General features: G+C 32.6%; 1 protein-coding gene across 3 annotated transcripts in view; it reads right to left on the reverse strand.

Moving 5' to 3' along the window:
- The window catches only part of LOC130891955 (uncharacterized), an 86,990-nt gene that overhangs the window by 47,228 nt on the left and 21,517 nt on the right, over positions 1-18,245 (reverse strand). For 2 of the 3 annotated variants that reach the window (XM_057797204.1, XM_057797120.1), the window contains exon 2: positions 2,822-2,986. In XM_057797204.1, coding sequence (XP_057653187.1) covers positions 2,822-2,986 — 165 coding nt within the window. The remainder of the gene's footprint in view (positions 1-2,821; positions 2,987-18,245) is intronic. The other variant, XM_057797291.1, reaches the window with a different exon arrangement.

The raw sequence follows: 18,245 nt of genomic DNA on the forward strand, positions 1-18,245 counted from the left end.
CGATAGAAGAGGACGAGTCTATACAAGACCTAGAGAAATATTCTTTTGGCTTTTGAAACAGGTTCCTGGATGGTTTGGACAGTAATTTCAATGGAAGCAAAAACTGTTTTTATTAAAACTGTCGTTGGGGCAGGGGGTTTGACAACGATGCGTAGAAGAAATTTTAGTGGATTACATCGTTTCCTACGCCACCTTCATCAGCGAAAACATCCTAATGCAGGACAATTCCCTTACACTTCCTGCAGGTTTTGTAAGGCAGAATTTACAGAATGTCGAAATAGCCGTTATGGATTGGTCAGCTCGTAGCCCGGACTTAAATCCTATCAAGTATTTATGGGATGAACTTAAAGAAAAAGTTCAAGTCAGAAATAGATCACTCAATATAAAGCTAAGACTAATGGCTTTGAGAAGCTAAAGTCGGGAAAAGAATGGAAGATACAGATTTTTTGCTAGAGATTTCATCGTGAGTGTGCGACTTTTTTTTGCTCACGAGTGTAGAGCAAATCCAAAAGACGCTCCACCAAAGCAATGACTCCAAAAGAAGTAGATAAAGGAATCAAATTACTTAACTCGAAAAGAACACCGGACACCAACTTAATAACCGCCAAAATGCTCAAAGAATTACCAAAAAAGTAGTCATGCTAACTTACATTCACAACACTATCATAAGTCTCGGATACTGTCAAAATCATTCAAAGTTGTATAAAACATATTTATTCGTAAACCAGGCAACCAACGTGGTATCTTTCCTTTCCAATAAGCCTTCTATCAACAATGTTCAAACTTCGAAAAACTACTCCTATGTAGAATAATAGAAGATGTATCTCCACAGGAATGGATTCCTTGCGATCCATTTGGATTCAGTAACAAACATTCGACATTGCAACAAGTTCACCGACTCACGCAAATAATAATATAACAAATGCCTGAAGAACAAAGAATACTGCTTTGCTGTTATCCTCGATATCGCACAGGCTTTTGACAGAGTGTGGCACCAAAGACTACCTACATAAAATTAAACGACTTCTTTCTCCAAATTACTACCTGCTTATTAAATCTTATCTAATCAACAGAACCTTCTAAATGTACGTTAAAGGAGAAAAATTCGTCTTTTCCCTATTGCAGCAATATTGCTACAGGGTAGCGCATTTGGCTTTAATTTTACTTTATAGAGGGTGTTCCATGACTTTATGCAAAAAATTCGGGGAGTGAGTAGATGAAAATAATGGTTAACAATCCGTAACAACCTGTATATATATATATATATATATATATATATATATATATATATATATATATATATATATATATATATAATAAATCATATTGTAGAAAAGATAAAATTCATAAGAAACTAATGTGTTATAAGTAATGTTTATTGAATGTTTGCGTGGTGGATTCTAAAGCAGAATCGATAATCTACAGTTGTTTTATTTATTGGATGTAATGCGTCAACTAAAATCTAACTGCGAATAATTTAAAGTCTATATTTCCTCTCTAACGAAGGTTGTTGGGCGTGAAAGAACCTTTAAATTCAAATTGTCCTAAATATCATTTTAATTTCGAGCCATTGTCCTAAACGTCACTATTTATGATCAAAATGAATTGTGAGCAAAAGCCAATTTTTTAAAATCGCTACGTAATTTTTCATTGAATTCCAATAAAAAATGTCTGTTATTGTCCATTATAATACTACTTAGTTATTTTAACAACGAGACGCCACTGAAGGCGGCAAAATTATTTGTTATCTGAATGTTTTACTCCTTCAAGTAAGAATAGGAAGATTATACTACGTGGATAAATATTTTCCTAAAAATAAATTATGCCATTTAAAATGATAGATCTCTCACATTTATTACTAGAAAAATCTAGCAAAATTTGTGTCTCAAAATTAGCGGTGTTTTTTTGAATACGTAAATATTTCAAAATCGCATATGATGCCTAATTTTAGGTAAAAATGACTCTTCACTTTTCACTTTTCGTTGAAATTATAAATTTTATAGAACATAAATTAAAGGAGACATATCACGTGAAAAAATCGCTTACATACCAGGGTATTCAGGAAATTACAATTTCCTGTTACTTATCTTTACTTTACTTTACTTTAAGGGACTAGTACCAGTTATAATTTTCAAAAAATTCATTTTTTCACATTTTTCAAAAAAACACTTCTTCGGTGCTCTACAAGTAGTGGAACGATCGACAGCAACTTTAAACGCATTTTTCTGGAAATGGGATTTTTTAATTTTATTCCTCGAAACCAATCGACAGATTTTTTTAGTTCTTTGTGCGTTCTATTTGATTTGTTGTATTTTACCGTAATTTTGCAGAAAATCACTTCACTTGAAATTTTCCTTAATAAATCTAATATTAAAAAAGTTCAATACTACTTGGTACGAACCGTGTAACTAACGCCCTTTAAGAAAGTCAGACATAAAAACAAATTCATTGGATGTATCGACTTCCAAAATATATTCGTATAAAATTTCAATACAATGTTGCCAGTAGTTGCGCCAAAATCGTAAAAAATGCGTATAATTTCTTCAAAGCCCTTTATCTTGAATACGGATGGCGTTACGAATTTTTTTTGCTGAGCAAACACTTAATATTTTTCAGTTTTCTATCTATCCTAGACACTTTATTATCAAAATATAATAAACAAAAAGTTTTATATGGAATTTCGCATCATTGTTTACTCTTACAACTGGTACTAGTCCCTTAAAGGTATGTAGATGTTATAGTGATGAGTAATGAATCTTTTATTTCTTCAGTAGAAAAAGTGTATGTTTATCAATAGTTTCAAATATTTTATAACAAATACCTGGATTGCGTTCCATCGTACCTCGAAGTTACTGCACCGTTCATATGTAGCAGCGGCGGTGGATAACTACCTTGAGATGCCTGATGATAATTATTTTGATTCATACTCGGTTCTATGATCATGTAACCCCCAGCTGCCTTATTCTGGGCGTTGTATTGTGCCAACCTGTAAAAAATCATTAAAATAATTTTATTGAAATCTACTAATGTGTTTTCGAACTACATTTACACAATAAATCATAGCAAATAATATAAATAAATTATTATAATTTTTCAAGATCTATCATCAGTATAACAGTCTAGTCAAAAAATTCTAAAGCGTGAAAAATAGAGATGAAGGTCTTAAAAATATGAACGATAGCTCATTCGATTCCGAATCAACTCTAAAAAAAATGTTTTCGGAGGATTTTCATGCAGGTAAACAATTGCAATTGTTATTAACAAAATAAGATGAAAAGAAATGGTATTTAGTTTTTCGTTAATAACTCCAAAAAAAATTAATATATTATTTTATTAAATGTTCTTGATTTTAGGCCTCTTCTGTTTTAAAATTAGTTTTTCTTTAATAATTTTTTAAAAGAAAGATAAACATTGACGTTTCGAATTATTTCAGTCTTTTTCAATATATATTGACACTGTCAATTTGTATATTTATATTAATCAATAGATCCCCTACATCATGAATATCAAAAAAACCATGAAATCGAAATAGAAATTTGTTTTAAAAAGAAAAATGAATTTTTCCGTAATTCTTACATCTCAAATATATAGCAGTAATCAATTAAATTATTTGTAGTTTTATTAGAATTTACAAAATACAGCTATAAATTTTACTTAAATAATTTAGGTCGTTTTTATCATTTACAGCTTTTTCGTTCTTATGAATGTGAACCATTTCTAAAAATTCTCTTTTTCGTGTATTAGAATCCGATCCAAGAATTTTTGAAATTTTATAATTGGATTAATATTTTTTTGATATTTCAAGGTTCGTTAATGCTGTTTTATTTTTTTTATCGTATTGATGACCTTATAGTCTATTTTCTAAATACCGAGTTGTTGGGAAAGTCCTTGTACATATGGTAAGGAAAAATGTTTTATGTTTCGTTTCTGTTTTGCTTTTTAATTGATTGTAGTATCTGTTTATCCTTTTCTTTAATATGTTGTTTATCATTCTTTCCGGATAATTATTTTCTTTCAATGCAGTTTTTGCTTTTTGAATAGCTATCAGCCAAACTTATTATCACTTATTATCTTTTTTGTGACATAGGATGACATGAATTGAAGTTCAAATATCTTGAGGACCAAGTTGATTTCGTATACCATTCTGTTCTTGTGGTATTGTTAATTTTACATAATGTGACCGAGAAAATTGATTTCATTATTTTATTCGATTTCGATAGTGAATTGAATTTTTTATTTATGTTTTCAATTTGATTCTTTGGTACGGCAGTAATGCAATCATCTACATATCGGAAAAAGAATGGAATATTTATATCAAGTTTGCTTAGGACCGTTTCCTCAAGATCTTCCATTACCAATTGTGCTATAACACTTGAAATGGAAGCCCCCATAGCACAACCATCAATTTGTTTGTATATTTCATTTTCATATTTGAAGTACGTTGTTTGTTGCAAGTGTGAGTTCTATAGCTTTTATAAATTCGTTTCGAGGTATTTCTGTATATTCTTCAATTTTGTCCCATATTTTTATAAATATATTTTTCACAATTGTAATAGGAATATTTGTATATAAAAAAACTACATCTAACGAAATAAATACATATTCGTATATGTAATTTTAACGTACAACAATTTAGTAGATCTACTAAACAAAATAATTCAATTCAAATTGAAAAAATAACAAAACAATTTCAAAAAATTTACTAAGCGGTACTATTTACTATTTAGCAATTTTACTATATAAATTTGTAATTTCAATCAAAGATTTATCATAAGGATACTCAATAAATCTACTATGCAATGTTGCAACTCTATCACTCAATTAACTTGAGTGTTTTAGCATAAATGCAAACGGCGTCATCTATCAAATGTTTCCATCACGATGTTTTTGTATTTTTACAATAAAACATAGTAAATCAAAACCTAGAAATTTTTTTAATCTTCAAACATTATTGAAAAATAATAAACAGTTAAGTATAATTCTAAGTATAATTACTTCCCAAGAAAGATTTATATTAATAAATCGTAAAATTAAACCTATTTCTGGCAAACAAAAATTCTGGTGTACCATTCAGAATTGACCGTTATACGTCGCTCTAATGGAACGGTAACGACATGTCCAGTTATTCCGAAACAACCATTTGCTACAGTCATACAGTCACTGTTGTTTAGCTTCGATTCGTCGCCTGTTGCGATATTTTAAAAGGCCTTTTAAGCACCGCTATTCAATTTTTTTACGTTCGTTTGCCCCAATCGACACGATTTTTTTTTGAGCGATTGTCCAATTATTTGGTAGGTATCCAACGCGAACAAATTTTTTTGACAGCAAAATGTTGCAATGTCGGTTTACGCGCAGCAGATATTTTTTGGCACAACTATCGGTTTCGGACAACCCTCACGAAATTCATCTTGTAGCGAAGTGCGACCACGATTCAATTCGGAAAACCAGATAAACACGGTGGATCGAGATGGTATGCGTCCTATTTCCAAATAAAAAATATTCCTTATATGTTTTCATCACCTCCCTTTTTATTTTTTGTAAACAACCTACTTCAAAAGTGAAAATAATAAATAAATATATTAATTTTAGAAGAACTTCTTCAAAACGAAGCAATTTGTACAACCATTTTCTTTAATGATTCACATTTTCATTTCTATTTTACAAATGTTCAGCAATCATACTCAAGGTGTTTTGAGGCAATAGTAGAAAGATCTGGTACAAAATAGAAGGAAATAAAAAACAGTCATTCATTACTCAACAACTTCGCACAAAACATCACTCAACTGTATGTGAAAACAGTATAACCTACTAGACACTAGTATTAACAAACTTTCGTTCAGAAAAACAAATTGAGCATCCTTTCTATATAGAAGAGATAAAAAAACTATGTTATATTAAACGATTTGTTTTGCATTATTTGATGAAAATATAAATTTTTTTAATATAAATCAGTATTATATGTATATGTATAAATTTTATATTCTCCAATCAACGAATTGACAAGGGATTTTTCCCTAGCTGTCTAAAAACAAATATAATTGTTCCCCTGCACAGGGATGGTGAGAAAAATCGTCCTATTGCATTATTACCAATCATATCGAAGATAATTGAACGATTAATGAAAAACCGTCTATTATCAATTCTTTTCAACATAAAATCTTGATAGCTCAACAATTTGATTTCTTATCTAATAAATGCCCTGATGACGGCATGTTTTCTGTTCTTAATGAAATATATACCCCACTTATACGGCTTCGGCTTTTTGTGATTTCGCTAATGCCTTCGATTGTGTTGATCATGAAATTCTGATTAACAAACTAGAGTATTATGGTATCAGAGGTGTTCCCTTCAAATGGTTTGTATCTTACCTTGAATGTTGAAAACAATTGGTAAGAGCTAATGGCAAAGTTTCAAGTAAAATGCCAGGTAGCAGTGGTGTACCTCAGGTTACAGTTATAGGTTCAGTTCTTTTTTTGTTATTCATTAATGATGTCACAGACTTACGAATTAATGGTAAATTCGCTATATTCGCAGATGATACAAGCGTTATATTCTACCATAGGCAAAGATCTCATTATTGTTAAGTCCTGGTCTGACGCGAACGGTCCTTGTTTAAACACTGAGAAAACTCCAGTTTTATCCTAAAAAGGAGCTTTACCAGTCCAAAACTCAACAATGACTTATTACGATCCTCAAATTCGGTCAAGTTTCTTGGTCTACATATTGACGGTGCCCTTCAATGGTCTGTACAAGTGGAAAACTTGGCAAACAAATTATCTTCTGCTTTTTTTGCGATTGAATCTTACTATTCGTTGTTCGAATCGCATCTTCGGTATGGTTTGCCTATCTGGGTGTCTTGTAGTTTGCACCTATTCGAATCTTCAAATTTCAGAGCTTTTCGTTATATTTATGGTTTGAGTAGTAGAACGCATTGTGAATTCTATTTTAAAAAATACAAAATTCTAACTCTCCCCGCTCTTTTCATTTTAGAATCTGTTTGTTTGGATCGCAAACACTTCCACAACTCAACTGAGAGAACCATTAATACCCATCCTACTAGAAGAAAGAATTTGGATATCTACTTAACTATACCCACTTCTGATCTGGTGAAAAACCATCATCTTCAGCGCCAAAAAATTATTCATTTAGCTACCTTCAAATTTAATAATGGCAAATACATTTAATAAGGTCCGAAGATTGACAAAGACATTTTTGATTGAAAGACCTTATTATTATGTGACAGAATTTACCATAGACTCAATAGAATGGCATAATTAAATTTAGTGTGAAGTAAGATATTTTTATATTATCAAATATAAAATTGTGTCGTTTTATCGATAAAATTGTAAAATTTTCTAATGACAATAAAGCTTATCTCTCTCAATATCAACTGTGGTTTAAATATCTAAACAGCGTGTTTCGAATTATCATCGTTTGTGGTTTACCAGTTTTACAAACTCTTGAAGCAATTGATATTTCACCTTACAACTAGGTTTACGTCACCTCATGTCATTCTAAAGAGAATATAAAGCAGGCATAAATTGAAAAAAAAATAAAAGCCAAAAACACATTTTCTAAATGGAAAGATCCTTATTCCATATTTTTAGAAATCTAGTAAATGAAATAATAACGAAAGAGACACAACGGTAATGAATTAATATATTTAGTTAGTGTTACGAAATTACACACTTGAGTAATCGTTGAAGCCGCTCCTGTCTAATATACAGTACAATATTTTAGTTGGCGCGACAAGCGAGAGCTCGAATCGCATTCGAAAAGTGTATATAAAAAAAATAATTTTATATATAGTAAGTAATCCGATAAGGCTATATGGTCCTTGTAAAACTACTTCCTAAAAATAATGAGTATTTGGTTCGCAATTTTTTCTCTAGACATTAAACCAGATGCCGGCCCTTGTTTGATCCTAAAAATTTCGCTGCACATTGAAGAATGCAGGACCGTCTGCAACCTATTTTAAGTAAAAGAAATAAACACATTCTAATTTGATAAACTTTTTTTATAAATCTATTGTCGGATACATGGATAGGTGGTTATATACCAAAAACAATATTATGTAAGTATAAATATACCGTGCGGATATTATATCATACCCCTCCAAGTATCGTCGTTATTTAGACAAAGATGAAAAATCTTCGAATTCGCCCATTTTTATTAAGATCGAGGTATACATATAAAAATTTTCGTCCCTTTTACCCCTTACAATTGACAGCTACCTCCTCAGATTTTTCAAATAGGGGGTTGTATACTTCGTACATATTTAAAAAGCAGAACTCAAAAATGTGTAATTTTCAAATATTGGATGAAACAATTGGCTCACATACGCTTTGGATTTAAGATAAACTGAGTGAATGAATTTGATTCTTTCTAACTACATCATTAATTGCAGGGACTATTTGTGTCTGTAAAAGGTTAAGATAGGATTCTTCCATTAAATGGCCGTCGATAAAGAAAGGTCCTATAATATGATCACCTGGTGTACCTGTCCAGATATTTAATTTATTCGGAAATTGAGTATGATACTCTCGAAACAATAGAGGGTTTGCGTCAAATCAATATCTGACGTTTTGTCAGATATTGACAGGACCATTCAAATAAAATGTAGCTTCATAGGAAACACAAATGTCTCAAGTAATTTGGATGAACTATTATCTATAGTTTTACAATATTGCAGTCGTCGATTTGGATCAATTCGTGCGCCATATTATTTACATTATATGGATGGAATTTTAGCTTCTTCAAATGTTTAAAACGTTTCTGTGACTTACTTCGCATTCTCTAGGAACATTTCTACTTAAACCGGTTGGATGTACTACAAATTGAGACAAATTATCTACTTGTTTTTCCTCAGTCCTTTTTCTACCATCCCGTTCCTTTTTTTTATATAACCAGTTTTAAAAAATTTTGTGACAAGAAGTCTATAGTAATGTCTATCAACAACTACCAAAACCTAACACATTAACTAGATTTTTAAATAAATGTAACCGCGGTACGGTCCAGCAATAAAAATAAATATAATTTTTACTATGTGTACTTTACTATAAGTAAAGTGTGATACATTTTTGAGTTCTGCTTTTCAAACCCTTTCCAACGAAGTATCGCACGACCCTCCTTGTTATTTAAAAAATCTGAGGGGATAGCTGTCAAGGTAGTAAAATGAAAATTGACGGGTTAGGTTAGGTTAGGATTTTTGATCTGTGTCCAACATACGGGAGATTCCTAGGGGAAGGAGGACAAGGCTTAATATCCGCACCTTGAGTTATTATTAAGGATGTTACGGATATTTGACTAGGATTCCAAGAAGTCGGAACTCCGATCTCCGATTTCGACTTTGGTTCCGATACTTTTAAATCAAAATTAGAACGGGGGGAAAGGGCGAAATAGGCAGCGCATTGTGTGTGAACAGGTTTTTACATGTTACGTGGAGGCACAACTACATCGTTAAGTCTTTGAAAGTATGTACATCTTCTTAATACGAAGAATCAAATAAACTAGAAACTGAAAAAGTCTTTCTCTAAGCAGCCGAAAAAAAAATTACTCTTAGTCTAGGCTACTAAGGTAAAAATTAGGTATTACCTCCGATTTCCTCGAGCTCGCATCGATTCGCATGAAAATTTCATTAAAATAGATGTAGATTCATGAAAATCGGAGGTGAAAACCTTGGTAGTCTGAACTATCGCAAAAATATTTCGATGAAGGATTGAAAAATGGATAGTTCTAATCTTTAATCAATGGAAGTAGATAGATTGATTTTTGAAATGAATTGTTTGCAAGATTTTCCCTTCTATAGTCTATTTCAGACAAGTATAGAGTAATAAAATGAGGAATTCCGTCCAGTTCGGCTCAATTTCGGTGTCCGTTTGAAATTGTATTGTTCGTAATATTAAAATTTCAAGTTATTGCCTAGAGAAATGGGCAAAGTATGTTTTCTGGCCTGAAGTGTCAATATCGAAATATTGTGTAGGGATTACTTAGGTAGTAGATTATACAGTTACGTTTTGCATTTACCAGGTACCGTTTAACCATCTATTAATGCCTCTGCCTAATTCCAACCCTATTTCAGATTCGGCTTTCCTTTTACGAGTATCCTACCAGCACGCCTTTGGTACACTATTTTCAGTGTTTGTGAATGGATAACAATAGGCTAAACCCATAAATTGACGTCAACCCGGATGGTTAGGTTAGGTTACACTTGATAAAAAGAAAGAATTTTACAATAAAGTCAATGCCAAACTATGAAAGTGACTTAAATATTCGTTGGATCACTCTGTGTTCCCTTTGCATACCGAATGAGGTTTTATTACTCTATACCTTTCTGAAACAAACTATAATTTCGTAGAAGACATTGAACGTCTTATCAGTTCGTGGTAGCCAATAATCAGTTAAGGCAGTTTTATACAGAATATATTTGTAGAGTTGTATGCAACATTAGCAAAAAAAATAAATGATTTGCTGACACAATATGACAAAATTTCATTTACAACAGACATTTGGAATTAACAAAGTTCAAACGTATCGTTGTCTAACAGCACACGCCATAAATGAAAAATTTAATTTTGAAATGTCACACATTCAATGGAAGACATACAGGAGACCTAATTCAAGAAAAAATTAATGAAATGTTAACGGAATGGGAAATGACAACTGAGAAAGTTCACTGTTTTGTTCGTCAAAAACAATTTGCTTCTTCTGGAATCTTCTGGTATAAGATTTAATTTTTAATTTATTTCTCAGACTAAAATTAAAGAGGATTTGCACATTCAATTTTATTTAACAGTACGGCCAAGGAAAATGACTGTTCAGCATTTTTTTCAAATAGATCGTGTTACTACTTCCCTATAGTATTAAAATTTCATGAAGAATTTAGTTAGAAGTCTATAATACTACAATACGATTATATAATGTGAATGATTAAACTGCTACCTCATTTTATCTCGATTGTACTTTGTCTATTTGTTTATTCACTTTTTGTGTTAAAAGTTAAAAACAAAAGTTACATCCTAAGGTAGTTGTCAAAAAGATAAAAAACGAATGGATAAAGTACAGCAGATCTCTCATCTACCTCCGATTCCAGTTCCGACTCCGACAACTCAAATTTTAAAACTGCGACTCCAACTTCGGTTCCGATACAACCATTTCCGTTACATCTGTGAATATTAAAGTAGATTTTTTAATCAAAAATCGTCATCATACCGCGATAAGAAGTGAATCCGGTGCAATAACCCAAAGACCGACTACTTCTCAGTTCTTTGATTCTGTCGATATTGGGGTTGTGTACTTTATTTTGGAGTTGAGTTGGGTTGAATGTGGTACCTTGGTCAATTCACTTGTTTTGATTGGATCTGTACAATCCTGGTTCACTGTTTCTTTATAATGCCTTTTTCTTGAAAGAGAGAGAGAAATGCTTTATTGTCAAAAAATTCTTACAATTTGTAGACAAAAGCTTGTAAAAACTAAAAAAACAAACATAAAAATAACTAAATGAAGATAAAACAAATGAAATAAAATTTCAATATACAAAATAAAACGATAATGAGTAACTAATTTATAGGTAACAGTAATAGATAGTAATCAGTCCACAGCAAAAATTAAAGCAGTATGCGGTATGTCCAGAATTAAATATTATTATTAGTATAGAAGTCGTTTACAAAGAAGGCACTTTCCAATAAATATGCACTCAAATTATTGCGAAATGCGGGAAAAGATGATATCGATTTAATTTCAATTGGCAAGTGATTGTGCAATTTTTTTGCATTGTAAACTATTGAGCCCTGAAACTAATTCTGAACGTGGAGTAGGTAGGTAAAGGTCGTGCTCCGCATTACTAAGTGGATAGCAACGATCTTTCTGAAATTGGTGAAGCGTGCTTACGAATTAGGTAAACGGATTCAAAGATGAATAAGGAAGAGTCAGAATTTTTAATCTTTTAAAGAAGTTCCTGCAGTAAGCTCCGCTGTTAAGTCCGAGTAAATATCTAACAGCTCTCTTTTGTAGTTTTAAGATTCGCTCAAATTCAGACGCACCACACGTACCTCAGAAGGGTAGGGCATATCGGAGATGAGACTCAATAAGGGCATAATAGACTGTTAAGAAGGTGGATAAGTTCAGCTCTTTGGAAACTGATCTCAGCGCAAAACAGGAGGAACTTTATTTTTTAAATAATGGTCCATAATAATTTTACATATTAAACGAAATAGTGGTGTTATTTAATAAAAAAGGCTGCAATGTATTTTTATAGGATAAAACTTTGGTTTTAGAAACATTGAGACAGAGAAGGTTAGAATCGCACCATGAAAATAGCATCATTCATTTGTTACTTAAAAACACAAATTGATGGATAGTAAATATTGATATTTAAACAGAAATGATAAAAGCCTCGTTTTGACCAATCTTTCTATAATCTTAGATAACTTGGGAAGAGGTGCAATCGGGCGATAATCCCTCCTTTATGCAGAGGTAAAATTAAAACCGTCTTAAGGCGAATGGGAGAAGTGCCATTTTGAAATGAAATTAAAGTGGTGAGGTGAGGTGAATAATGTACAATTGGGTAGACTCGAAAAGTCCATCAGTTCTAGATGAGTATTTATTTTTGTCATTAATTGCGAACCTCTGCCAAAACAACGGGCATAAAGAAGAAACTGGATGTAAGTTAACATTAGCATGAGGTAGTTATGAAAGCGGATCATGAGAAGGAGTTATAGAATTTGAAAAATTTTTGGCTACATTTACAAAGTAATTATTGTGGTTAACAGGTGAAGTAGAGATTATGCTCGATGAAGAAGCCTAGGTGCGATAAAGATCGCAGATATACGTAAAGTGTTTCAGACTTGCACTTAAATTTTTGTCTATGTCGTCGGGAACCAGCGTGTTTTCGAGGTTGTTTTCGACCCCATTTACCACGGTTAAAAAATTATTGATATAAAAAAATTTGACAAATAAACTCACTTCGATGTTTAAATACAAACTGAAGAAATGATAATATCTATTTATATATTAGTAGTAGTGATTTGATAATTGATAATAAGGGTGTTTTTGTAAACAACATTATTTTTAGAATCTGCAAACAGCTATGAAAACAATGACATTTAACTGTATCCATCTGAGAGCACCAATACGTAATTGTTTATATAAAGTAAAGTAAGTTATATAAAGAGAAGATTTAAAATTTTGTTATTTCCATGGTTTTTACGAAATAGTATATTATACACCAAGATGATGAAGACTATATCATTGTTACGAACAAGTTCGCAAAATGGTTCCCTAGGCCGGCCCCCTGTCCAGCTATTATGGAATTTTAAAATTTCGCCAAATTTGCCCGGCGTTTTTCACATTTTTTACAACGAAACTTGTTAAGCAATCTTAAGTGACACGGCAAACATTCATTACCATACACTTGTTTCAATAAATTATTAGTTGCAGTTGCAGTTTATCCAAGTTCATGTGAAACTTCACAACAATCCGTAGTTCTATTTTTACGTCGATAAGCTTTACGGCAAAACAAAAAAGCCCCTAAACAAAAGGAGGCCACGGCTACACCGATTTGTCACACGGTAGATATCGTATTGGAAGGAGTAGGCTTCAGACTAAACAGCCGAAAGTCGTTGGTACAACAAAGTCTTTTAGAACTTTTATCATGTAACTGTGCGCAGTCAACATCCCATGCTCGATAAAAACTACTACGTGCGAGCGTCAAAAGGTATGCCTCCTCACACCATAACTGATCCTCCACCAAATGGAAGTCGCTTGGCGATACACGCTTGTCTTGTCTTGTCGTCGCCACACTCTTAAGGCCGGGACACACTACTGCGATCCGATTCCAGTCCGATTTTGCTTTAGTTCGATACATTCGCCACTCTCATCAGTCTCGATTCAATTAAAATCGCGAAAGTTTCTGTGCACAAAATGTTGAAAAATTTCAGCAACTGCAATTTAATCATGGTGGCACTTTGTTTAGAAGGGGAAGATAATGAAGGCGAGAAACATTCCACTGAGAACATAGTAAAACGCAGTTTTTGATTTGATTTATTACAGATATACAATGTACCGCCTATTGAATGAAATTGTTTATCTCCTTTTTAATTAATTGTGTTTATGCCTTTACTTTGTATGTACGGATAATATTTTGATATGTAGTATTCCTTTGACATTTAATTCCTTATCAATTTTTTTCTAGATCATGTAGTCGGCGTTTCGGTACTGCTCGTTTGTCCTCATTTTCTCAACAAGCTTTTCCGGTCTTATATATGAAATTATTCCCAATTTAGTAAAAAAAGCAAAGACTGCAAAAACTCAAAAATATTATTACAGATTCCAACCGACAGGCGTCCTACAGCCGTTAAACGAATAGACTGCACGATCGGAATCGTGTCGGAATGGTGTGAACTACACTCATTTTCCTCTCAGACACTCGTCCTTCTGTATAATCGTAGTCGGATCGGAAGGATGCATGATAGGTGTGTCCCGGCCTTTACACGTCTATTTGAGCCCGTAAAACATAATCGCGATTCATCGAATAGGCAAATAAAATGACAGAAAGGAAAAATATGCTGATTTTTAGGAACTTTGAAAACGTGTATTATCAATTTAGTAAATTTTTCTTTCCAAATCATGTCAGAGATAACTCATATAAAAATATTTGTTTCGGTCTTCATACTTTTTGGTAATATAATAATGGAACATATGATATATGTAACATTTTTTTCGTATGGAACTCATTCAATAATTATTATCCGCAAAAGTTTCCGTTGAAAATATGAGTCACTCTATACATAGCGATAAATAACGAGCTTGTGGGAGGAATGATACATTTTAGGGTAGTCAGGCAATGAAACAAATTGAATACGAGCTCACAGTAGTTAGTTCGAGCTTAAAAAAATATTCAAAAGGTCGCAGTTGACGCGTTCATTCGAACTAATTTTCTGAAATTGGTCCTATTAAAATCTATTAATAAATCAAAAATAGGCAAAAAAATCGAGATTTTCTACCTCACGAAAACATGTCTTTCAACATTGATTCATCTTGACCTCATTTCTACGTTACTACCGATGAAAGACAAGACGTTTAAGTACGGGTAAGCTTCCCAGCGCCCTTTTTAAAAACGCGTGTCATTTGCTAATATATCCGAGGGTATATGAAGGAATAGTGACAGTTTCATTGCGATGATTATATTGGTAGTTTCCGACATGTTTCTGATTTCATCTGTCAACATTTTACATAAATGTAACAGATAAATTAATTTTAATACTCACAGAAAACTATTTTCGTTGTTATAGAAGATATGGAAAGAATTTAACATTTTTAGGTGAAAAAACAATCAAAGAAACAGAGGAAAAATTTAGTAAATATGCTTCGTCTCATGGAATGGTTCTCTGCTTTTAAAAATAGTCAAAGAACTACGGGTCCGTCACTCAACTGTAACTTAACCAGAAAATGTTCGTGAAATTTATGTCATTCGACGGGTTATGCAAAATTTTACATGAAAGGTTAATATGAGACAGCTATCTGCAAAGATACGATTGCGTAACGTTTATCAAGAGCTCGCTCGCACTAAAAATTTCTTGTATTGATGTGCAGACCAGTTTTGATGCCCAAATTGTTTAGTTCAGTTTATGGAGGGTAGAGAGAAGGAGGACAATCTTTGTATGTGAAAAGTGTCCGTCAATAAGGGTTGCGTCACATAAGCATGATGGTAAGTTTTAAAGGAAGCGCCAAATATTATTAGTGATAAAATGCGATGAAAAATTACTCAAGGCACACGATTTCTCATAATAATTCTTTTAGCTTATATTTTCAACCCAGAATACTTCAATTGATCTACAATTGCTACATTCATACCATACCCTTTGTCTGTACTAGCGCTATTCTAGAAGGTTTTTGAACTATTATTTATCGTATACAGCTGGACACTTTTTCAACTTTTCTCCCATATGAGTTTTTCCTCCTACTTTCTACCTACATAGTTTAATTCCATCACTACAATGCGCCTGTCCATTCGTACTGTTGCTAAGAAATTGGCGTCCCTCTGATTACTTTCTGTTCCCAAATTTAAAAAAAAAATCTCGATAGCAGACTATTTGAGATAAACGTGATGACAAACAAAATCGTATTTTGCGGAATTTTCTAAAGATGCTGGAATGAGTGTGTGTTAAAAACAGATTTTTTTCGAAATATAAAAAAGTTTTTCACAAATAACTTTTACATTGACAAGTTTCACTTTCGTCAAATTGCCCTCGTATATCAATTACAGGAGAATCCAGTCCAGTCATCTCTAAAACATTAAGTTTCAAATATCAGTGTCGGCGTTAAATTTATTTACCTTAAATCAGAACATGCTCTGGTATAAAAACTTGAGAAAAGATTAATTAAAGTGGAATTATGTATTATTGACCGTACATTGCCATCAACAGATAATAAAAACAGCTTAAGAGATGATGATATGGAATAATCATGATATGAAATCATTGAGCACAAATTAAAATATTTGTTTGAAATTTGAGACTAAATTTAAAATAGAACAAATATATTTATAAATGTAAATATGCCTATATTTGGTCGAGGCCTCTCCCGACAGCTTATAAACAAAAATGAGCTGAAGAGGGTTTTAGAGATGAGAAAAAAAAATTATGGCAGGAAATATACACATAAAAAAATTGCGAAATAAAAACAAATAATCATCATTCTGACCTTGGTACAACAAAAATAGCTCACTCAGCGGCGCCGACGGATAATAATTATACGAAAAATAATTTACTTCACTCACTCATACTTTTTTCAACGATTGCCGAAATATAATAAAGAGAAATTGAATTCGCAACAGAAAGAATTATTCTACGACCATACAACAGTAAACGTAATATTTCAAAAATTCGAAATTACAATCATGCTTTTTCAACTTTGTCGCCATCATTCTTTAAAACCAATTGCACAATGATTGGCGAAAAAAAATTCATACTTTAATGCATAAAAAGTGCTCTTGAAGATAATCCAGCAGAGAATATATCGAAAATGTGAAGAACAACTAGATGAATTACAGATGCATTATTCGCTATCACAGTACTAATCAATGATTTTTCGAGAGATATAGGATTATATTTTGAAAAAAACCAGAAAAAATTGAATCTTTATTGGAATCGATAGAACGATCAATATAATTTAATGTTTGAAGATGATTTCAGGCAAATGTTGACCGCGGCTCCGTTTTAGATAGGCCATGCACGAGGTTCAATTTTGGCACACATAAGCATCAGAATACATGTTAAAGGAAGCGTCAAAATATTATTTACGCCATACACCAGCGCTATTCTTGAAGGTTTTGAACTATTATTTATCGCATACAGCTGGACACTTTTACAACTTTCCTCCTATATAAGATACGCCTCTTTACATCAACTTTCCATATTATAGATGATTAGCTACTATTTTTTTTAAATCAATGTATTCATAGAGTAACCGAAATAATGAATTTATAGCATGTAGTCAGTGATTTTTTAAGAGGTATAGGATTTGAATTTGAAAAAAACCAGAAAATATTTTAAAAAATTGATGAAATCTTCATTGGAATCGAAAGAACGATCACTATAATTTAATGTTTGAAGATGATTTCAGGCAAATGTTGGCCGCAACTCCGCTTTAGATAGCCCATGCGCAAGGTCCAATTTTGGCACACTCTCTCCAACATATTGGCCGGTATTTCACTAATAAATGCTTCAATATTGGCTTCCAGTGCGTCAATCGTTGCTGATTTATCCCTGTAGGCATTAGCCTTAACATGGCCCCACAAGAAATAGTCCAAACGCGTTAAATCACACGATCTAGGCGGCAAATTGACGTTAGATGAACTGTTCACCGAAGGCGGCTTTCAATTTGGCAATTGTTTCCTTTTCCGTGTGGCATGTTGCACCGTCTCGTTGAAATCACATGTCAGGCATGTCCAATTCTTCCATTTTGTGCAAAAAAAATCGTCAATCATCACACGGTAGCGCACGCCATTCACAGTAACGTTCCGGCAATCGTCGCTTTTGAAGAAGTACGGCCCGATAATGCCACCGGCCGATAATCCTCACCAAACAGTGACTTCTTCGGGATGCATTAGTAACTTTTGCAATGCTTCTAGCTAGCCTTTACTCCGGTCATGCGGTCATTTTGCTTGTTGACGTATCCATTCAACCAGAAATGAGGTTCGTCGATGAACCAAAATTTTTCGAAAAAAGTGGATCTCCCTCCAACTT

This window comes from Diorhabda carinulata, chromosome 1 (genome assembly GCF_026250575.1).
Source record: "Diorhabda carinulata isolate Delta chromosome 1, icDioCari1.1, whole genome shotgun sequence".
NCBI lineage: Eukaryota > Metazoa > Arthropoda > Insecta > Coleoptera > Chrysomelidae > Diorhabda > Diorhabda carinulata.